Source organism: Bombyx mandarina, chromosome 04 (assembly GCF_030267445.1).
Source record: "Bombyx mandarina strain Sakado chromosome 04, ASM3026744v2".
NCBI classification, from domain to species: domain Eukaryota; kingdom Metazoa; phylum Arthropoda; class Insecta; order Lepidoptera; family Bombycidae; genus Bombyx; species Bombyx mandarina.
In genome coordinates, this window is record NC_143211.1 from 7,223,456 (window position 1) to 7,247,126 (window position 23,671).

At 35.4% G+C, this 23,671-nt stretch overlaps 2 protein-coding genes across 3 annotated transcripts; one reads left to right on the forward strand and one right to left on the reverse strand.

Annotated features, from left to right (window-relative positions):
* On the forward strand, nucleotides 1-15,086 carry LOC114247462 (uncharacterized). The gene is made up of 8 exons (XM_089740410.1): nucleotides 1-3,594; nucleotides 4,235-4,385; nucleotides 4,948-5,035; nucleotides 5,972-6,140; nucleotides 7,154-7,320; nucleotides 7,631-7,926; nucleotides 10,244-10,562; nucleotides 12,957-15,086. Exons 1-8 carry the CDS (start codon nucleotides 301-303, stop codon nucleotides 13,159-13,161), a joined length of 4,689 nt encoding a protein of 1,562 aa, XP_089596536.1. The 5' UTR covers nucleotides 1-300; the 3' UTR covers nucleotides 13,162-15,086.
* CTL4 (C-type lectin 4) lies at nucleotides 15,082-23,366 on the reverse strand. 2 transcript variants are annotated; one of them, XM_028180460.2, is made up of 5 exons: nucleotides 23,217-23,366; nucleotides 21,946-22,051; nucleotides 17,249-17,409; nucleotides 15,638-15,877; nucleotides 15,082-15,532 (listed from the first exon to the last, which is right to left on the reverse strand). In XM_028180460.2, the coding sequence occupies exons 1-5, from the start codon at nucleotides 23,349-23,351 to the stop codon at nucleotides 15,374-15,376; spliced, it is 801 nt and encodes a 266-aa protein (XP_028036261.2). In that variant the 5' UTR covers nucleotides 23,352-23,366; the 3' UTR covers nucleotides 15,082-15,373. The 2 variants fall into 2 exon arrangements, with proteins under 2 accessions (XP_028036261.2, XP_028036260.2); XM_028180459.2 differs by having other exon boundaries at nucleotides 23,174-23,305.
* Nucleotides 23,367-23,671: the final 305 nt, after the last annotated feature.

The window sequence follows — 23,671 nt, forward strand, 5'->3', positions numbered from 1 at the left end:
ATCATTAAAACGTATATTCAGTACCCAAAGATATTTATTTCAAAAATAAACATCGATGTTACCAACGTAACAAACTCAACTAATCGGGAATTGTCAATTTCGTAAGTCGCGTTTAGAATCGTGAAATTCAACATTTAAAACCAATTATATTTTGGTTTGAAATCCATTTTTATTATAGATGACTGTGATTGACGGGCTGTCCAATGAATAATAATTCTTAGCTTAGAAGTGTAAATGTGACTTTTTAGCTTTTATGTTTTGAGTTAACAGCTGCGGTGGAATAGTGACGCCGTGTAAAAAATGGTTACGTCTAACATAATTTCCGATAAAAAAGTTGTTAAAATGGATAATAGTAACGTTGCCGTTGTACCGCAAAGAACATTATTGGGTGAAGTTAACGAACATATAACGTGCCCATTATGTCGAGGGTACTACATAGATGCGACCACAATAGTGGAATGCTTGCATTCCTTTTGTCGTAGTTGTATTATTAAACACCTTAAAGCAAAGAGCTACTGTCCTGTATGTGAAATGATGATAAATTCGGCAAAACCCAATATCAAACTTGACAAAGCACTGCAGGACATAGTCTACAAACTTGTGCCTGGGCTCTTCCAAAAAGAAATGGAAAGGCGGCAACATTTTTATGCCTCGAGGCCTGGACAAGCCGCAACAGCTACACCAGAACAGAGAGGTGAAGACACAGAAAGAATAATTTTCAGTCCTGAAGATGTCATTTCATTTTCGTTAGAATATGCTGATGTCACAGATACTGATAGCATATCCAGTAAATCTTCAGATAGTAATGAGCCTCCACCAAACTCAGCATCTACTAGAAGATATTTACAATGCCCAGCTGTTGTGAATATAAGTCACCTAAAAAAGTTCTTAAGTAAAAAGTTTGATGTTGACAGTTCACAGTTTGCTATTGATATCTTGTACAAGAAAGTACCTTTACCTGACTACTACACTTTAATGGATATTGCTTATATTTATAATTGGAAAAGGAATGAGCCTATGAGATTTTTTTACCAGATAATTGATTATGTAGCAATAAGGAACAGAATTTTTGATATAAACAGAAAACGATCACACTTTCATGATCAAAAATTGAGTCCTGTTTCAACAGAAGATACAAACACTAGCAGTCCGGCACCTAATTTGCATGATCATGCTTCGGAAGCTTCTTCTGGACCTAGTAGTCCCGTTCCTGATGATAATAATAGAAATACTCCTGAAGTTTTGATCAATGATAAGATGAATGTACAAAATGACGAAAGTTGTAATGATAAGAATGATTATTCCTTGACAAATAAGCTAGATGAAGATGTAGAGAAATCTCAGTTTCTGAATTCATTTGAGCTCACTGCTAAAAGTAGCTGTATACCAGTAAAATCCCCACAGAAATTCAACACAGAAAAACTATCTCTTGCGAAGGAAGTGGTTACTAAAAGCATAACAAGCAAAGTGAAAGCTGAAGACCCAACACCTGATAATTTAAAAAGAAAAAATCACACATCACCTCCTACACCTGAATTAAAGAAATTAAAAGTGGAAATATCAAATTGTTTGCCTAGTTTCAGTGTTCAACCATCAAGCTCAAGTATTAGCACCAAAACAGAAGAAAATCAAAGAAAACACGAAACTGTTGATTGTAACAAAAATAATCAATCTGCTATAAAAAATAATGCACCAAGTGCTACTCCAACTACCAGAGATTTGAAGCAACCACAGACAGTAAAGCAACAAGTTGGTACTAGTAAGCAAACCTTGGATAATTCAGGTGTTAAAAGAACAGTTGTAGGACCACAAAATATTTTATCTCCCAAACGTAAACCTCCAAATGAATCCACAGCAGAGCAAGCAATGCCGCAACAACAACAACAACAGCAACAGAAGACTCTATCTCCTTTAAAGTTACAAATACCAAAATTAGATGCAGTTTCCAAAACAAGTGAAGCTCCAAAACCCCCATTAAAAAAGATACCAGATCTCAAACCGAGCATGCCAATGTTGCAATCAGCTCACAGTAAAAGTCCAGCTATGAATAAAGTCAGAATGGATCTATTGGCTAATAATAGTGACCCTACTATTGATAGAAGCAAAATATTATCACAAGTAAAATCATCCATGGGTGTACAAAGTCCAGCCCAAAATTCAGGCGACCCATTGAAATCTCTGTTTGACTCGTGCAAAATTAATATACCATCTTCCCTTTCCATTACTTTAACAGATCAAAAATCAGACAATCGCTGTCCTGTAGATACATTAGATCCTAAAAAAAATTTAACTAATAAAAACTTAGCTGCTGCTAGTAGTAGCAGTATTTCTGCCCATAAAGTGCCCAGCCCTCCAGTACACAATTATATAGAAATTTTAAAATTACCTGAATCAGATTCTAATTTGAAAAAAATTGCAAAAAACGAAGCTGATTCTAAAACAAATTCTCAATGTAAACCTGAAATAAGTCAAACAAAACCTACAACCAAAGGGTCAGAGACTTCCACTAAAGGCCCTGTTCCTAATTTAAAACCTATTGCTGACACAAAACTTGCTAAACAGGCTGGAAATTTTTCAACACCCATCACATTTCAACAAACTTTTGAACAGCAATTACAGAGCTTACAATGTGACAAAAAAGGGAAACCAAAAAATAAGGCACAGGTACCTAAGTTGGTGCCGGCTACCCCAAAATCCCTTAGTGCTGTCACTAAACCTATCATACCAGTAAACAAACCTACAAATAGTTCTAGTACTGAAACTAAAACCGGCACTGCTTTAGATTTAACAACCCCTCACAACATTCAAAGTCAATTAGCTGTTCAGCAAACATTTGATAAAGCTTTGGAAACTATGCATTCTATAGCAAATTTGGCAAAGAAGCAGAATTTGCCATCAAAAGGGATCCCAATGTCTTTGACACATAGCAATATTTTTCCAGGCATCACAAGCAGACCTTTAACTGCTGGAATTAATTCAGTACGTTTATCATCCCCAAATACTATAAATCAAGTAAAACTTGATAAACCAAACCCAAATGTGCCAACAGTGACTGGTAATAGTAGACAAGAAAGTTCTATAAAAAGTAGCCAAGTAAAACAATTAGGCAATATGAATTTGACATTGCAGTCTCCCGCTTATCAAATACCATCAGCCCACCCGACTAGCAATGCACAACCTTCACCAAGGTCTCAGACACGTTCTCCCAGTTCATCTCCTAAATTGGTCATTGCTGAAGAAAAACAAACAAGTACTACTGTAATGGAACACAATGTTAGCCAGTTGAATCAAGTAACTAGCACACATATTACTAACTTTGGTACTCCAAAGGGAGAATTATCTAAAACTTTACCAGGTCCATCAAAACCAAGTCTTAAGCAAGTAAAAAACCTCAATACAAATAAAGTTAGTGGTGTATGGCCATCTTTGACTTCAACACTTAAAACCACTGCATCATCGTCTATGAGTAGTAATTTATCGCAGCATATTGCTAAACACATGGAAGTCAATGCTTGGATCAAAGCTCAAAGGCAGTATGAATTTATGAAGAATATGGGACATCAGAATCAAAATGAATATCACAAAGATAAGCAGTAGATGTTATTTGCATATTTGGATTTTAATTTGAGTGTGTAATTTCATATTAGGCTGGACTGGAATATGCTAACCACAATTTCATATTTTTATAAAATTTTGATTTATTTTATTTTGGTTATTTCAAATCAGTTGAAGTATTCATATTTAATTTTAGAGATAAAAGTTATTGTGATAAGGTAAAATGCTTCAGAATAATCACCTGAATTATAAGATTCTAAATTCAAATACCTAGCACAATTGTGCTTACTGAGAACTATTTTTTTATTATTTAATTGGGAATAAAGCATAATATTATGTTAGTAATTAATGTAATAATTATTGCATTAAAGATAATTTTAATGATTATGGAAGCTTTTAACAGTTAAATGTATTGTGGTTTATATAAAATGAGCATCTGAATAATTTTAAAATTAGATATAAAATGTACAATGTTTTATGGTAGAGAATATTAATAAAAAAATAACCAATGTTTATGTGAGGAATACAAATTTTATTATTTAATATAATTATTTCACAGTCTTCTGATTGTTTTATTTTTTACATTAGCCCGTTACCAGAAAGGTAAATAAAAATCTGTTTAAAATGAAACTAAAATCTCCTATGTTGTTATTTTATGTGTACAACTGTATATTTTCAGATGTCTGTTCAGGCCACGATTCCATTTAAACATCGTAAAAGAACTTGTTTAAACAATGACGAGAATAATGATTTATCTAATATAAATTATGTTCCTAAGGAAAGGGCCTTAAAAAGAAGTTTAAGAGATAGGAAAATTAAAATCGATGATGGTAAGTGTTGTTTGAAATTAGTAATTTTAAATCACTAGCACCAGGTCGCCCGTGAGCTTATCTGTCCATCTATAAAAATGAAAAATAATTGACAACAGGACAGAGCATCTTATTGTCTGTCTACCTAGTTGGTTTGAAGATTTATCTTCTAGACTTATAAGGCAATCATCAACAAAGGCTCATCGATTGTACAATTGCGAATCCTTAATATGTTTGGACATATCATCCATAACGAAAGCTCATTGGAACAGTTAATGGTTCAAGGAAGAGTAGACGGTTAACACTCTCGCGACTGATCACCCACAAGATAGACAGACTTTATTATGTCATCTACGAAGTGTTCTCTTATTGAATGTACACGCACCGCTACAAATAGAGAGAGAAGCCTCGCAAAAGCCGCAACCAAGGAATAAAAACAATACATAACCACGACCACTTCCCCAGGAGTTTACGACTGAGTAGAAGTCTTATAAGGATATCCAATCTATATATCTTTAAAGTAACAGTCTATAACATAGTGACTTTTTAGACACCCCCATTAAAAAGAAAATAATGTTTTCAGATGACAGTCCTAAAGTAAAAAAAAGTAAAAGTTCTAAAAATACCACTGATGATAGAGTAGCAGAAGTATGTTCATCTTTGAATGATGAGTGAGTATGATTTTTCTTAAGTAGGTTAATTTGTAAGATGTCGGATGTATGGTATTCAAATCAAGAGATGCGACTATGTCGTGGTTCAACTCCTATGACAAGTGATTTTATAAGTGAATATGTACCTAACGCATTCATGAACTAGGTACATGAGAAATACCACCGTCACCACATTGGATGATTGCTGGAACTACTGTGTCCGTCTCAATTGAGACGTCTCAAGAGACGCGTCCGTCTATTTCTTGTGACGGTCGGAACACGGACTTCTGAAAAATTGTCCTCTGTGGTGGGCTTGATATGGAGATCGTGCGCACGATGGCACTGAACGGAGCTCCTGAATGATATGCCAGCCCTATTGAATTTGTTGCAACTTGATCGAGAATACCTCACCTTCTAAATCAGGGCTGTCCTAACTACATACCTGTGCGGTCTAATTAAATTTACTAAGAAAGCTGGAGGGCAGCAGATTTTTAGTTTTCAAATAAATAAAAATTCAGTATAATAAATACTTTCCCAATATACAATTCCCCCATTCATAGTAAAACATAGCTTCACTTTTAAATGATGTCATGTGAATGGAATGTTACAAGAACAAAGATAAATTATAAATATTGATTATATGTTTCGACAAAGGATTCTAATATGCGAAGTATTTATATCCAAACTATTTTCTGATAAAACATGCGTCGCGGGTCGCATGAAAACAAGTCGCGGGCTATTGTCTGGACAGACTTGTTCTAAATAGTTCTTACAGATCGCCGCGTAGGGCATAATAATACAAATTCTTTAATATGCTATAAGCTCTTGATAAGCGAAATGAAAAAACTAATCACTAATTTAAAAAATGCAAGCATCTAATAGTCACCCTTTTATGAATGCAAGTATACTTGAACTTATAAAAGAAATGCACCTTCAAACCGGAAAAAAATTTTTTAGATCCCCAAAAATATTGAAGCCTTTAACAAGTAGAGAAATGGAAATTGAACAGCTCGAAAATTTTCTAAATGAGCATTTGGAAAATGAAGAATCAGCATCAATTTACGTATCGGGTCAACCGGGAACTGGGAAAACAGCAAGTCTGTCCTATATTTTGCAGCAACCAAAAGTAAGCAAATTCATTATCCATTTCGATTAATATAAAAATGATTTCTACTCCCTGCATTATCATATGATAACTTGTCTTAAAAGGATTTTTAATTATTTGTTTACTAATTATAATTTGTAGAATTAAAAAGCCTTAAAAAACCTAAGCAGACTAAAACATACTCTAACAATTTCATAAAATTTATATCTTGATTTATTGTTTTTATTATATATGTACATATCTTTAAAAAAAATGTGATTTTTCTTGAAATTAAGCCAATTAATGTCACCACCACATCCTGTGTAGGTAAATACATCCTAGATATATAAACCGTAAAAAACTCATCGAAATATGTAAGATACCTTTTCATGAACTTTAAACTGTATCGGCCTACTTAGAAATGCAGTCACTATAATAAAGGTTTTGCAGAAACATCTAATAATAGTAATAAAAAGCTTTTTTTTTTTTTTTTCCTACCTAAGCTGAGAGCCTTGAGAGGCTATATCAGCGTAACCCTAACTTTTGTAGGTGAGCTCACGGGGCTCAAACCTGATGACGTTGCTAACACGAACCGTAGCAAGAGCCGTGCTTCGCAGATCCGGCGAAAAACTCAGTGGGCTGTGTCTGAGAGTTAAAGTAATAAAAAGCGTTGATGTAAAATGGTGTATATAATTCTGATGAATAAAATATTTTTAAAACCGTTAAAATATTTGTTATATGCATGGCACGTCTGATAAGACATGTTGTTGGTTTTTAAACTATTAACCTGATTGAAATATGGACGCATACGTGCTTTCTAAACAAGTGAAAATTGTTTGAAAATTATTTGAAAAAAAAAGATAAAAATTCTAACTGGAAATATGGCAATCATATTTACTATTAACCATGCATTTCAGACAGAAATGTTTCTACGTTCCGTTATAAAGAATCATCATTAATAGTCAAATAAGGCCTGTTTTAGTTCCATCCTTTTTAAACTGAACACATGTAATACCCATATATTTTATTATGTAAAGTTATTTTCCTTGTTACAGATTAAAGACGGTTTTAAGCAGGTATACATAAATTGTACTATGATGAAATCAGCAGCCAGTATTTATAGCAGAGTGTGTAAAGAGTTGGGGTTGAAACTGACAGCTACCACTGAAAAGGCATGTGTTAAAGCAATAGAAAAGTATCTACAAAAAAGACATAAAATGATGTAAGTGTTATTGACTAAGTTCTTGATGAAATTTTGGTAATTGTTGTTATAACCCCTAAAATCTATAATAAGAACTAACGACGAGGGTTCACGTGTCTAATGTTAACTGTTACTAAATTTCATAGACATCACAATATGAATCTCGTTGTCTTCATTCATATACGAGAGGGTCTATTTCTACTTTTCAATGACATGTTTTCTTTGGAGCAGAAATAGGCGAGAGGATGAGAAAAGACCACGTGGCCTTATATTATGTCCTGATAAAGATAACCCACTAAATATTGTTACAAGAAACAATCTTTTGTTACAGTTTGTTAGTATTAGACGAATTGGACCAATTAGACAGTAAAAGACAGTCAGTGTTGTACAGTATATTCGAATGGCCAGTCCTACCAAACTCACGAATAGTTTTGATTGGGGTGGCGAATGCTTTGGATCTAACTGAAAGAACGCTACCGAGGCTGCAAGCGAGGTGTTCCCTAAAGCCACGCACTTTACACTTCGCACCATATACCAAAGAACAGATAATAAAAATATTCGTCGCTGTGTTGGCGAATGACGACAAGGCTAACGTTTTTTCGCCTGTTGCACTCCAAATGTTAGCAGGTAATTATATCAAGATATTCAGTCAGTCGTCCGTGTAACCACGAAAACTGCTAAGTATTCGTAGAAAATACTTAGTCAAGTCATAAATTCTGTCACATGTTTAATGTAAAATAATTGAAACAAGTTTATTCATTATGTAACCATTCATATACCAAAATGAACTTAACAAAACATAGATTCTTATGACACTAAAGTTTATTCAAAATGACCTCCGTGATTTTGAAGGCCTTCAATCTGCGCGGCCAGTCGTCCATCGCAGCACGAACGAGGTCCATGTCAATATCGGCGGCTGCCTTAATCAAGGATATCTTGAGTGACTCCAAATTGGGATGAGGCTTTGAGCACGCCTTTTCCTCCAAGTGTTGCCATATCTTGTAATCTAACGGATTCAAATCTGGACTGGAGGAGGGCCAGTCTTCGTGCCGGATGAAGTCGATTTCACGCGCCGCCAGCCAGTCTTGTGTGCTCTTCGCTCTATGAGCTGGCGCCGAATCTTGTTGGAATATCCAGTGCCTGTTATTGAACATGGTATGAGAAACAGGTTCCACAAGGTTCGTCAGGACTGTATTTTGATACACAACTGCATTCGTTTTAACCCCTTTCTCACAAAAATGTACCTCTGTTAAGCCCCAATAAGAAACTCCCAACCATACCATGAGCGAGGATGGAAAATGACCTCGTTGGACACGCGGAACGCGGTTGCTCGCTTCTTCACTACTGTGTGCGTACACCTTATCATTTTGTTTGTTGTAGCTCTCTTCTACGGTAAAAATTTTTTCATCCGAAAAAAGAATTTCCCGATATTTTTTTCCCGCGTACCGCTTCAACAAAGCGCGGCATCTCTTCAGTCTCAGGTCCATTAGACGAGCATTCAAACGATGTCCTGTTTTTCTTCGATATGCCCGAAGCCCTAAGTCTTCATTTAACACCCTTTTCACCGTGGTTCTGCTTAACCCCATCTGAAGGGCCAACAGTTTCTGCTTACGTTTGGGATTTCTTTGAATTCGCGCCTTCACAGCTTTCATCACTGCTGGAGTCCTAACAGACCGAGGGCGACCACTTCTTGACCTGTCATCTACACTAGAGTCTTCATTGTATCGTTTGATGGTACGATAAACGAATCTTTTGGTTATATTCAAAATTTTCAGTATGTTAAAAATTTGAATTGGCGCGTAACCGCAACGATGCAACGCAATAGCTGCAACACGGTCTTCTTTAAGCGTCCACTCCATATTTAAAAATGAGTAAAATTCTAAAAGTATACATTTTTATTTTCATGAACAATTCGAAATTCGAATTCAATAAACTTTTTTGTGGCCAGCATTCTAAAAGAAAAGTTTTTACTGTGTGACAATACTTATGACCTGACTAGTTATATCTTTACCTATGAAGTGGCCGTTTTACAATACCGACCATTGGAAACTTAATTTCGTATGGCTGGCAATAAATTCCAAATTCAAATGAATTTTATTTAAAAAACATGGAAGCTTAGGTTCAAATTCAGTCATTTATTTAAAGATCAGAGTTTTTTTGTTTGTATTTTTTTAATCAATATCGACACGATAAAAATACGAATTCTGTCGCGGTAGTAGTGCCGCACAAACGACTCACACAACATTAATAACGTGTACAGAGTAAACAAGCTTTCAACATTAGAATCCCAAAAAATATTAAGAAAAAAATTGGTATATTGGGTGCCGCCCAAACTGAACGATTGCCAGCGCGACGAACGCGTTAAAGGTGTGCTTGGCGTTCTTCTAGTGATGGTCACGGGGTGACTTGTGGGGGCCGAGGCTGAATTTCCGGGCAACCTTGGTTAATCGCTTGTCCTCGCTGCTCCTACTCGACAGGGCTCGACCTCCTACGACACAGCAGACGGTCTCTGAGCTACAAGAGCTAGGGTTGGAAGTTTTGCCTCACTCACCGTATTCATCACTATCAGACTTTGCGCCGATAGAATTCTACATTTTTCAAAGTTTGGACAACATGGCAGGAAAAAATTAAATACCCGAGAAGCCGGTACAAAATACCTTTGACAAGCTTGTTAGCTCACGTACATGTGATTTATTCAACAAGGCCATTGAAAAATTACCACTATGGACTGGCAGAAATGAATCGATAATGCTTATTAAATTATGATTAAAAAAAACTGTATTTCCTTACTGTACTATACTCTAAATAGAAACTTCATAGGTAAAGACTCATAATATAATGACAAGTAAAACTACTTTTAATTAAATTAAGATTACTATGATGCTACAGAGTCAAATATTAAACGTTACATTCAAAACTAATGTTTCGTGTTTGTAATTTTCAGCGAAGATAGCCGCTGTATCTGGTGACATGAGAAGAGCATTAGATATAGGACGGAGGGTAATTGAGGTCGCAAACCGAAACAGATTTGCAGAAAACAAATCTGTCGATAGTTTATTGAGGGATTCGTCAGTGACCGTGGAACTGAAGGAAGTTCTGCAAGTTCTGAATAACGTGTACGGTGGTTCAACGAATATAGGATCAGAAGTCGACGAAGGGCTCCCGATGCAACAGAAACTGATATTATGCAGCTTAATATTGATGTTGAATAAGGGAAAGAACACCGATATTCTGATGGGAAAGTTACATGAGGTTTACAAAAAGTAAGTTTTCTTATTAATTTATCACTTTTAATTTATTCAATTATCGTTTGGTGAACTCTTTATTCGTAAGGTGGGCAGATGAATTTTGCTGATGTTAAGAGGTTACCCAGATTCCAAAGATCCTGAATAGGAAAAAAATCCCTGGTCATTGTCGAGAAATAATAAGGAAAAAACAGGCTTCTTCATGCTTCTTTTTTGTCTACTTATCTGCCAATAGTGTGTCGCCAATAGTGGCTATTCTGACGTCACCTTGACTGGTGGGCGAGTTTATTGGGGTTCAGACTGAAAGAAATTGCTAACACCTGCCCTCTACCAAGAGCAGTGCTTCACTGAATATCATCTCTAATGCCTCAATTGTTAGGCTAAGGCATTGCATTTGCAGTAGAAAAATAGAGAATAGAATAGATAGTAAATAGACAATTTTTTGAACCAAAGTACAAGGTTTAGGGAAATCTACAACTGTAATTATAGGTAATTTTCCAATTACAGAGCATAATGCGACTCAGTGACGCACAATGCCGAATTATGCTGAAGCTTAATTGGAACGTGAATTAGTTTTCAAATACATCAGCAGAGTGCGCTAAGTTAGCACAGTTTTAATTAACATTGATTATTTATAAGAAACTACGACGAAACGAAAGCCTTACAGTTTTTTTCAACATTAAATAATATTACTAACGATAATATGAACAAAAATTCGATCAATGCCCACTTAAAGAAAAAACACTTGTCAATTTTCTGTCACTGAGTCGGTATCGATTGCGAGTATCACGCGAGAGCAGTACTTTTGAGAGTGCTCGATTGTGCGAAGTGTTGCTGTAGTTGGAAAATTCAACGTTGAGCATTATGCCGCATAATGCGCTCTTGTGCTGTAATTGGAAAACTACCATTGTAGTACCTGTTATTAGGTTTATGAAAACTGATGAAGGCATATTTTTATTGCTTAAATGTGTGGACGAGCTCACTAGCCACCTTTTCTTGAGTTGATAGCGATGAGTTCTAAGTCTCAGTTTTTACATACAATGGCTACCCCACCCTTCAAAGCGAAACGCATTACTGCTTCAGGGCAAAAGTAGGCAGGGTGGTGGTACCTATCCGTGTGGGCCCACAAGATGCCCTACCACCAGTATCTAATTAATTAGTAAGCCAAATTATAATTTTTGCGGGTTTGATTTTTATACACGATGTTATTCCTTCATCGTGGAGATCAATCGTGAACGTTTGTGTGTTAAGTACGTGTTTCAATAGAAATATTGGTATCTGCCTGAGGGCTTCGGATACCGGCGCAGTTGCAACGTTTGATACGAATGTACCTGACCTGAAAAAAAAAAGTCCAGTTTTGATATGTGTCCAACTGTCGAGATTAGATTGTTGTCTATATATGTGTGGACGACCCTCGATCCACCTGGTGTTAATTACCGGTATCCATAAATAACATCAAGAATGCTCTACCCCACCTTGAGATCCGAGGTCGATGCTCCAATTGTATTGCATAACGGCTGTCCCGCCTTTCAAATCGGAACGCATAATTATTTTGTGGCAAAAATAAATAGGTGCGTACGTATGCTTACGTAGTACGCCCCAATACCAGTAATTACGCAAATTTACTACGCATTATTATGTATACTAGTGGTCACTCGGTGGTTGAAATTCAACCAAATTAATTTAAATTATAAGTTTGAACATTATTATGGTTCTATTGTCAGATACTATACTTCTATTAACCACAGATTTCACCAAGACTAATTACACTATAGACAAATAATATTAAATACAAACAATATTAATCTATTCTCAATTTGACCACAGGTTAACAATAAACAAAAAAATATATAATATGTTTATGCGTGTGTGGGTGTCAAATACATGGTAGTATGTGTAATGTTTTTATTTATTGATTTAATGTATTTTGTATGCATAATTTAAAAAAGATATTAGAGCATTCTACGCTCCTCTATATTCTCTTATAAGTGCGGGAAATTTCATATTCCTCTGTTCGCGCAATTTTCGTAAAAAGGGGTACAAAGTTTTTGTTTCACGTAAAGGTACGAAATGTATTTTCATTGTGGAAGTACGTATTTCTGTTTTTTTTAAAATGGTACTTGTTTATGTGATTTGCGCACTAATATAGCCAAATCACTACATTACAGTACACGTTCAGCACTCATATACAGCGGTACTCACCACATCAACATACATAGATAGATTTAGTTACTCGTTAGCGAAGTAATAAACGGATATTCTTTGACTATCAGTGATTTCTTCCTATCTAAATCTCAAGTTGTGTACGCCACATTCAGCAGCGCATACAGGGGCAATCTTATCCTTTACGCAACAATGTCTTTATTATCTTCGTATTTTGTAACATCCCTATTAATTAATTGTGTTGCGCAGGGTGGCGGCGTCAAGGAACATAGCGGCGCTGGGGCTGAGCGAGCTGTGCGGCGCGTGCTCGCTGCTGGAGGCGCGCGGCGCGGTGCGGGTGTGCGCGGGCGCGGGGCGGGCGCGGCGCTTGCGGCTGCACTGGGACCTGCCCGAGCTGCAGGCCGCGCTCGCAGACAAGCCGCTCCTCGCAGAAATACTTCGGCACGCCGCCTAATTATTTCCAAGGCATATACTCGGCCCACCGAAATATTCCATCACCCTTTGCTGTGAAGCATTCGTGCGTTCCGATTTTAAGAGTAGAATAGCCACATTACTGGTGGTAGGACCTCTTGTGAGTTCGCACGGGTAGGTACCACCGCCCTGTCTATTTCTGCCGTGAAGCAGTAATGCGTTTCGGTTTGAAGGGTGAGGCAGCCGTTGTAACTATACTTGAGACCTTAGAACTTATATCTCAAGGTAGGTGGCGCATTTACGTTGTAGATGTCATATGGTCTCCAGTAACCACTTAACACCAGGGGGCTGTGAGCTCGTCCACCTATCTAAGCAATAAAAAATAAAAATTTCATCCTCATGTTTCAAGGTGGAATGTCATTGTAATTTCTATGTTCGGTAACCAAATATCTCCGGGTAGACAAAGTGAGGCTGCTTTTAAAAAAAAAACCTTCCTTACCGAAACAGTTTCTCGAATACGAGTGGCGATATTTTTGTATGCCATCATTTCATGCAAGAGCGCTTCCTATTATTACCATAATCGCTTTCAACTGTTCACACAATAGTAAAATCTCGCATTAAATCGGACGATAATCAAGAAGACATTAAAAAGGACATTCACCTTAGTGTCGAAACCGTTACGTTTGTATAATCTAGACATTATTTGCTGAATTTCTTTGGATTCAAGAAACGTTCCTCGCGTGATACAGTACTGGATCTCCATCGATATTCTTGTCTACATCACAGTATTGTTTGGTAAAATGAGGATGGCAGCTGGCATAACGAATTTGTCAAGTTTAGTGTATTGTTAGTCATTAATCGGACAGACGATCTTTAGAATAGAATTAGACAAAAAGCAAGGGCTGTTTAATGGCATATAATTGGGCGAGAAGAGAAAAACGTTCTTTATTTGTTTGTATGCTGCTAACACAATTTGTGTCAATCGGAGTAATAATACAAGGTGCGTTCTATTCACACACCATTGTACGTTGCGCAACGAGGCCTGAGCCACGCGATGCGCTCGATGAGTGAATGTCTCGGTTTCGTATGTATCTAGAGATTGCGCAGCGCAGAAATCTCTTAAATGCGGTATTAAAATGCACACGTACATACTAGTGAACGTTACGTGGTTACGACACTATGAGAACTGTCGTGCGAAAACAGATTCGTACGTTTCTCTAAAATTTGCGCACCTATTATGACGCTCTGTCGTTAACCATCTCGTGGAACTGCGTGTATGTAACTTGTTATTAAATACAAAAATGTGTGTAGTCTTAGGTTTAGTGGATAATTAATTTTAAGAATTTTTAACCATTGACTGAATTATTAAATTTCATAATAAATTGTTTTGTTACTCATTTGATTTGCCTAAATAGAGTTCAGTGATTGAGAAAATGTTTTAATGTTATGTTAAGAATAAGTATGTATTTAGGATGTGCTCAAAGTACATTTAATTTTGTACATTATATTGTCCTTTACTCTAAGCCAGTCTAAGCTAAAACCGTTTTGTTAAAATTTATAAAACATAAGCGATGAAGAATAATTTTACTGCAATTCAATAATCATGTAAAATGTAATTGATTTGGTGTTGAAATGTATATTTAATGTGGCTGTTAATTAATAATCAAGTTTTTCTTTAAACAGTTTTAAACTTATTTTAAGTTTAGCCTAAGGATTAAGGAATTCAAAGGATTTTTATTTAAAGACATATTTTTATATTCACGACCAAAAGTTTTACTCTCTGTACACAATCCTTTATCTTTTTACGATTGTTTGTTTGTAACCTAACTTTTGTTTCTTTGTGATTATGGAAGTATTGAGCTGACGTAATAAAATTATACCTTTATTACCTAATTTTATAGATTTGTTTTGTTTAGGTTTTTTTTTAATTAATAAATGACAAGAAATGAAATAAAACATTGAAAAACGTACACGTATTTTAATGCTATCTAGTATACGTTAGTTACATTGGTGCAATTAAAAACTTTACAATATGAATTTTGAAATTAAATTCAAATTAACAATATGTACAAAACAAAACCAAAACGTTTCATTTTGAAAAACCGTAATTTTATTCAATCTAGTTAACGTTTTTGATACACGAATTTTGAACGATACATTATAAAAAAATAAATAACTTAAACGTAGTAAATCTACTAGCCGCTTTTTGTACAATGTCAACGTCAGCCATCAAAACTACTCGAAGGGTGAGAAGCTTAGAGACGCAGTCCCGGGTTCCGTGATCGGACAAAATTAAGTAGTTCATCACTGTCTTCGCACACGAATGGCTTTACGTGGTGGCAAGCCACATCGTGCCATTTAACGCCATCATTATAGAAGTTGTTAAGTATCGCCAGACAGGACTCGTCGTTACCCTATTGGAAAGAAACATATATTTAAAAATAAAGTTTCAACATTAAACCCAATGTTAATTTCAAAGATATTAAATTTACATTTATTTCGTCTTTAACGTAACTTACTTGAGCAGCTTCTCTGTTATCAGGCTGCGCTTGACCGTAGCCACCGGTGTAAGACCAATCGCCCGTGTTACGTTGGGTGGTGGGCCCGATCTTGGCTCCCGAACCTGACCAGAACCAACCGTTCACATTTGGAGGCTGTAGGTCACCGCGGTCACAGCCGGCGAAATTACATTTACGACCAGAGGTCCAAATGTAACGTATGTTTCCGCGAGCGATCCTTTGCTTTACAAATTCGTTTTCCTGCAACCATATCATATATAAGACTAAGTACGGTATATTTTAAAATTAATTATAGTACTAAACTAAAGATGTAAAAAAAATTTTTGTGATTACAATGATACAAAAATGATAACAATTCATAAAAAAAACTGTTTGTCTTGGTCTTGATTACTATGATTAGAAGTACTAAAATTTCTTAATTAATTACTTTTTAAATTATTACATTTGCAGTTTAATCTAAAAATAAGATTATATTCAGATTCTGCATATAAATTGCCGGTATAAAAATGTAGGTGTCTGGGTTAAGTGATTGATTTGTATTCATTCGCCATATACAGCAGCTCCTTATAATTATTTATAATTTAAGTGTCAGTATAGGGAAGTATGCGTCCGCAATGCACGTCCGGCACTGATGGAAGTGTGTTACACGAACACGGCTAAAGAAGGTAAGTATTTGTGCCGCGCGCCACTTGTACGGCCCCAACGCGTGTTGATCTTGACGCGCTCGGCCATTGCACCCCTTTCACGCAATAACTTCAACGCTCTATAAATTTTGGATTTGCTTGATCGCGTGCATCATACTCAATTATCTTATGTTTTTTATATTGGCTTTGACGGGCAGATGAGCTCACGGTCGATCCTCTTAGGATGTTAACAGAGCTCATACATAAATAGGTTTCGACCACCATTCAACTTTAGGCACGAATAAGGTCGAAATTCCACTCGAAATCGTGCTTCTTGAACTCGGAACTTTTTGGACTGATTTCTCGCTTTTTCAATACCATAACGGATTGTAAGTGTTATGTATAATTACAAAAAAGCTTTAATAACATTATTTGCGTATAGAACTCATCGTAATTCTGATTTATTCTTCAAGCGACTAAAATGTACCTGTCAATGCAATGTTAATAAAATTGCATCCTTCTTTAAATTGTACATCAAGGCTTTACAAAATTAGTATGAAGTATCAAACAATTTAAATAAAATAAATACATTCTATTGGCCTCGCTAAAGAAGACGCTTACTAAGAGGAGTATGTATTAATAATGACGAATGTGGATTGGTTTTTCAAGGTCTAATGAATGCATCAAGATTGCTTCACAGACAAAAGAACTTTTGACCTAACAAGGTTTCTGCAACAATAGTTTGTAAACTGAATAGAGACGAATAAGAGGGCATATTTTTTATTGTTTTCGCACGAGCCTCCGGAAGCCCGTAGACATCACCAAGTGAATGTCGTCACTCACCTTGAAACATGAGATCAATAAGGTGTTTAACAGTTGTGTCAGCTTCTTTTATTCCAAATAAATTAATGCTTCACGGAAGAAATAAGGAAGATGTAAATTACCCGTGTGGGCTCACAATATATTCTGATAAGAGCATATAGTTTACCTGGGGTGTTTCTAAGGAAACAGCGTCCATGCAATGCCTGCGGCAGATGTTCCTTGCGTCCAGCCAATCCACTTCTAAGCTGCGTGTTGGAGCATGTTCCCAGCTAAAGAAATACGAATGTAGTACTCCCCGTGCATCGCGGTATGTCGAATGGCGTACTCCTGTTCAACAAAGTTAAAGGTTATAGAAAAACTACGTACTTACATGTCATTAAGTGATTAAATATGTTTACCTAGTTAGATGGGCGGATGAACGTGTCGTCCACTTGGTCCTAACCGATTACTGGAGCCCATACTTAACATAAGACTGAATACTATAGTACAATTTTAGATATCAGAGTAAAGTATCAATTGTATTAAAATTACGATTATCTCGGTTTTGAACTACAACTATTGATGTATTTGCCGCAGATATAGATAGAGCAGTACGACACTAATCCGTTGCTGTTTCATAGGACACTAGCTTTATCCAGTCTAGTCATGACTACTGTTTATAATAAGGGGCCACTTGTTAATTAAAATAAGTTAATAATACTAAGAATGAATGACGGGGAAGTAACAGAGATAGTTTAAGATTGGAGTATCTAATTAGTACCAATTTTTCCAAGGACATGCACTTGACATATCTTCACAAACGACTTCCTCAACGAACAAGTAAGCATCGTGTATTATAAATCAAACTCATTAAGCCCTAAATGAAAAAATTTGTACCTACTGACGTAGGTCCAAAATTATACTAGAAACACTAAAATGTATTTCGCATGTTTAACCGTCAACAATAGCTACTACTTACTGAAAAGTGGATTTCGACATGACTTAAGTAGGTTTATGCTTTTGTTTGTTTCGCAATTTTACACGTTGCAGTAGGTATATAATATACTACCTATTGATTTACATATATTTTTTGTATTTATAGCTTTGAGTTCTGCTAATAGTATATACCCTAACTAAATTTTAATGACTTTTTTGTCATAGTTTTGCAAATTTAGGAATTTTACGGGTTACGTTTCCAATTTTTTAACCGACCTAAAGAAGAGATTCTAGTTTTGCATAGTGCGTTTTTTTAATTCCTTAAAAACAATTGACAAAATTTCACCTGTCAAACAGCCTGAACAGATCTCAAGTGATACTTACCGTTGACAAGCGGTATGTCATGTAATTAGTTAAACAGCTTGATGAAGAAAGAATCTAAGATTATGTATATAATTTGTGCTATTTAAATTATACTGTTATATACGCTCAGTTTTATTTTTACTATTTTTACACTATTTAAAATGATCTACATACCGAACATAATATCAAAAATATTCTATGTTTGTGAAATTCAGATTAATGCGGGACATTACAGTCAGTGAAAATCTGCACTGCACAATCAAAATGAAACTATCGTCAGGTCGTTAAATGAAGCGATCCTTTCATAACTAGAAAGTGGGTGCACGGTTTGAATCAAAAATAAATGATGTCAAAATAAATTATAATTGTATTATTTTAAAATTGTTCAAAACGTTTACAAGTAATTAAAGATTAATGGTAATATTTTACCGGAAGCCTTATCAAAGATTTCGTAAGAGTTTAAACATAAGAATGTAATTACGTAACAGTCGATATTAGTTATGTATGACCGACGAAACATCTTTGTATTTACTTAATGGTTATTTCCTGTCCAAGCGCAGTGATGTAACCCATGCCAAGATGTTATTTGCGAGAAAACGACTTAGCGACGGTGGAAGTAAAACCCTGCATAACCTTTCAAAAGAAAGTAATTATTATACAAATTCAGTGGGCACAGCACTCGAGCATAGTTACTTCTCAATTGCAAAGAGAAAGTTGTGGAATATTCTCTCTTCTACATTGGAGGTAAATCGTAACGATTACGTATAATTCCTTTTTTTTTTATTCTTTATTAGAGCCATACACCTATTAAGTTAAGTCGGCTATATAATTCCTTTATAAAGTTCAAAATGTTATAGAATACTTTTCTGTTACTTATTTATGATAAATAAATAAACAAGTTTTGTTTTTAATGCCTGTGTTATTTGTGTCATGAGTGCGAAAACATTTACGAGACAAAATCAATTAGGTACGTGCCAATTTTTATAGATTAAATGAAAATATACATAGTATGTAGATATATACCTACATAATAATATAAATATTGTCTAAACATGTCGACATATACCTTTTGCACGAATTCCGCAGTAGTGCTTCTTTTGTTCAGGACATTGTGTGTAACATATTATATATGTACATTGATTGAATGGCCTGAATGCACGTTCGCTGATTGTCATCGCGAGTGCGCTCCCATATAATGTGACAACACATGTACTATTTGCCGCACCCTCCACATATCATGCATTGCGAAAGTTTGTATTTTCCCATCATTATTTCCTTCTTACTAAGAGAATACTTTTTACAAAGAAAGATACGATAAAAAAATACGTATAATATTTTACAATTTTCTATTACCTAAAAATAAATTTTTAGTCCCTACAAACGAAGCGATTATAAAATTATTAAAACGCTTGGATTATTAGAAACGTTTAATTTGTTTTTACTAAAAACCATTATCCAATTCTGATTATAATCGTCTCTAAAAATTTCTATTTAAATTACATAAGTTTTCTCACATAATTAATACAAAATAAATGTGTTAGGCATGTAAATGAACCCAGACATGTATAATTTCTAATAGCCATAGTCATGTTTGACTTTTCTGGCATATCGACATACCATTTACAGAAAAACGGAAGTGTCGAGGATGCTCTTTGCAAATGATCTACCTTGATTATTTTAATCAGACTATTGGAATTGGTACTCAATGTAAATACCTACATGTCTATACATACCTACGTTGCCAAATAAGGCCCAAGAAGTTGTAATTCTAATCTACTGCTATTTGCTCCTATAAAAGGCTTATGATCTTGAATGTTGTTTTATTTTGTTTATAATATGATTAAAACATGTGACATGTATACTATTCCACTCACGGAACTTTGGAAACAAACTAGTTTTAATTTTTTTTAATAAGTAAAATAGTATTTAATATACACGATGTTCGGTGACGGTAGTGTAGTGTTTAATTTATTAAACGTAATGCATACATACATTTTTGTAAAATATGTAGAATGTGAACGTAAACCTTGCAGATTTATTTACTGGTGGTAGGACCTCTTGTGAGTCCGCACGGGTAGGTACCACCACCCCGCCTATTTCTGCCGTGAAGCAGTAATGCGTTTCGGTTTGAAGGGCGGGGTAGCCATTGTAACTAACTATACTGAGGTCTTAGAACTTATATCTCAAGGTGTTTGGCGTATTTACGTTGTAGATGTCTATGGGTTACAGTAACCACTTAACACCAGGTGGGCTGTGCGCTCGTCCACAATCTAAGCAATAAAAAAAAAGTTTAATTGTAGCTACTTTTAATGTTTATTTTCGCTTTTTTTTATTATCATTATCTTATTTATGACCTTCAAATCCTTTACAGTTTTCGTGCTCATGAATGACTAAGGTGTTATTCCTTAATATTTAAACATAGTGCTAACCACCATCTATTTTTCTAGACTTTTACCTTTCGTTAAACAGAGAACGAACTAAAAGATATTATATCTTAAAGTCAGGCAGTTTGTTAGACTTTGCTATTTTTCACGTCGAGAATAACAGGGTACACACGTCTGCAGTTGGCTTTTTGGCGGGAAAGCGAGGAGTGAAGTTGTATGAATTGTTTTGTTAATAAAGTGCTGCTGCAGGTTTAAACGTGTAATAATGGTGGCTTATTAACTGTTTAGCATCAGTGAAAGTGCACGAGTGTGGGAAAATGAAACAAAGTCGCTGGTCGTGTCTTCCCGGATTCTTCCAAAAAGCCACTGAAGTCTCACTAAATAACTGAACCTTTATTTTATTTTATCTCATCGCGATTCATTTAATTTCATATTCAAATAGATCAACTTCGTCTCTTTCCACCCCATATTATTTTTTCATATAAAAGAATATTACTTAAGTACTCGTATGTGTTTATTGAAGACTAACTGAAGATTTTGATAAACTCGACACTAACAAAAATGACATCGTAAGAAGCCAATTGCCATCTTAGAAAAGAAGAAGTCTGCAGATTGTCAACATGTTCTGGACAATGCTGTCAACTATACATTTGAAAAATCCAAATACTTGCTAAAAAATAAACAAATTAATTATACGTATGGTGCGCGAGGCCATTGAAAAACAAGACCGACTTTAATAGAGAAGAGTGTTGGCGATTATCTAAGAGTTGAGGTCCTCTATCTTGAAGACGAAAACTCAAGTCAAAGTTACCATATCCATTTCTGTGGCAAAACAATTATGCATTCCGATTGGAGGCTGGAAGCACTGGTATACCTACATTATAATTAAGCCTTCTATCTCATATCTCAAGGGGGGTCGAGGCATTTTCGTTATGTTGTCAATGAGTTCCGGTAACCACTATACACTAGTTGAGCTATCTGTGATCGTTCGCTTGTCAACGCCATAAAAAAAAAAAAACATCCAATATCTGAACTCCCAAGAATCCAGAAAGACGTTTGATTTTTCAATAGTTGGTATAAAATGTTTAGATATAGGTACTTACTACAATTTATATTCATAATTTAGTGAATGTTGTTACCGTCTGTAAAATATTCGTAATATTTATATATTTTGGTTACAATTTTATAACTAGGTACATACGGTTGGCACAACTCCTGGGATCTGGTAAAGCTAGACGTCTCTGGGCCTCAGCGAAGCATAGTGCCGCGAACAAAACTGCTGCCGCCAGGCAAAAGTGCCGGCTCATCTAAGTACCAAAATAAGTAGATAATTAATGTTTAAAAATGCATATTTATATTGATAATAGGTTACAAAGATATAAAGAAACTTTGGGATCGAAATTGAATATAATGGTGGTTCTTTTTCATAATGTTTAAAGTCAGATTTCAAATTAGTGACTCGCGTTGGGTACATGGGAGATCATAAATTTATTATTGTACATATGTTGCAGTTTAAATAGAATCTTAATTATAATAAAAAGCATTTTAAGGTTTTCGATATTATTGAATTGAATACATTTGATATAATTGAACACATATTAAATAAATGTTTCTTCACACACAAATATTAAAAAAACTGAAGTGATTTTAATAATAATACCGTAATGTACAATACACGATTTATTTACACGAATATAAAGTATACGTTGAAAATATTAATTCATTCAGGTCCACGTATAACTTGTTTGATAGGTACGTTTTGATATTTTGATGAAAGTGGTCGTGATTCGGCCCATATTACGTGTTCGCTTTCTTTTTGTTTATGCAGACCATGAATGCTTGAGGACAATCGATACGTGAGACGAATTTATTTTCTTGTATTTGTGAAAGCGAACCAGCTTTGCTGACCTCCTTGCCTTAGGTGTAAAGTGTTTGCGTGAAAAGCTGCTCGCTATAACACGCGAGAAATCGCTGATTCGGGACGCATTTTACTGCAAACGAAAGTTCTTGATCTTTCTGCTTTTGTTTATGTCATTTTGCGTAAGACATGTGTTGTATATACACAATAACGAGTTGTGTAATATCTGTAAAATAATGGTACAGACGAAGATACATAAAAAAAAAACAAAAAAGGTCTGCTAGTAGTTTGAAAAATTACGTTGTTTAAAATTAATGTATCTTAATTAGTAAAAGTTAAGTTAATTAGTAAAATTATTAGCTAAAATGACCAGACGAGCTCGCGATCCACCTGATACATAAAGATGATGTTAGGCGGTTACCGGGGCTCTGTTTATAGCCGATATATTTTTTTATATTCCCGTCTCCTTATTTAAAGTATTCTCAGGTCCGACACTACACTTCCTAACTTTAGAATCCTTAAGCGCACTCTGTTTATAATAAAAATTGAGGCTCATATGTGCAGCGCGTACCTCTGTAGTGTTGATGAAGACTGTGAAACACGGATGCGCGTACTTGCGGAGAACGGCTACGGCGGGCGCGTGCTGCTTTGATGTAATCTGTACGCAATGAACGACTGTGAGGCGCGACGGTGTCGGAGGGACTAATGCTGGCGCAGGTTTCCTCTCTAATTAAGCCTCCGACATTCATTCACTTTCACTTCCAATGCAAGAGAAGAATTCACTCGCTACTCGGCGCATCCTAACCATGCTATGTTGAAGACCTTCTGGAGGTCGAAAAGTAATAGAATGTTTCAACAGATAAACCGTTTCAGTATGAACTATGTAGGACAGAATGAACTGACCCACTACTGGAGTTAGCCGGTCTAATAAATTCACATAATAACAAAACCACTACAAATAATGTAATGTAATTGTTGAGAATCTTTTACGTGTGACCTGTAAAATTGTGTTTGCTCCCCGATCCACTAACGGTTTTATTAGGTACATCAAGCAAAGGACGAAGGATTC

Excerpts from the sequence above, each read along its gene's own strand:
- CTL4 (XM_028180460.2), bottom strand. The coding sequence starts at position 23,351 with ATGAATGTCGGAGGCTTAATTAGAGAGGAAACCTGCGCCAGCATTAGT. Across the intron at positions 17,410-21,945 it reads TCCCAGGAGTTGTGCCAACC|GAGTACGCCATTCGACATAC; the intron begins GTATGTACCTAG and ends TTTGTTGAACAG. Across the intron at positions 15,533-15,637 it reads ATAACAGAGAAGCTGCTCAA|GGTAACGACGAGTCCTGTCT; the intron begins GTAAGTTACGTT and ends TCTTTCCAATAG.
- LOC114247462 (XM_089740410.1), top strand. The coding sequence starts at position 301 with ATGGTTACGTCTAACATAATTTCCGATAAAAAAGTTGTTAAAATGGAT. Across the intron at positions 3,595-4,234 it reads AATATCACAAAGATAAGCAG|ATGTCTGTTCAGGCCACGAT; the intron begins TAGATGTTATTT and ends GTATATTTTCAG. Across the intron at positions 4,386-4,947 it reads GAAAATTAAAATCGATGATG|ATGACAGTCCTAAAGTAAAA; the intron begins GTAAGTGTTGTT and ends TAATGTTTTCAG.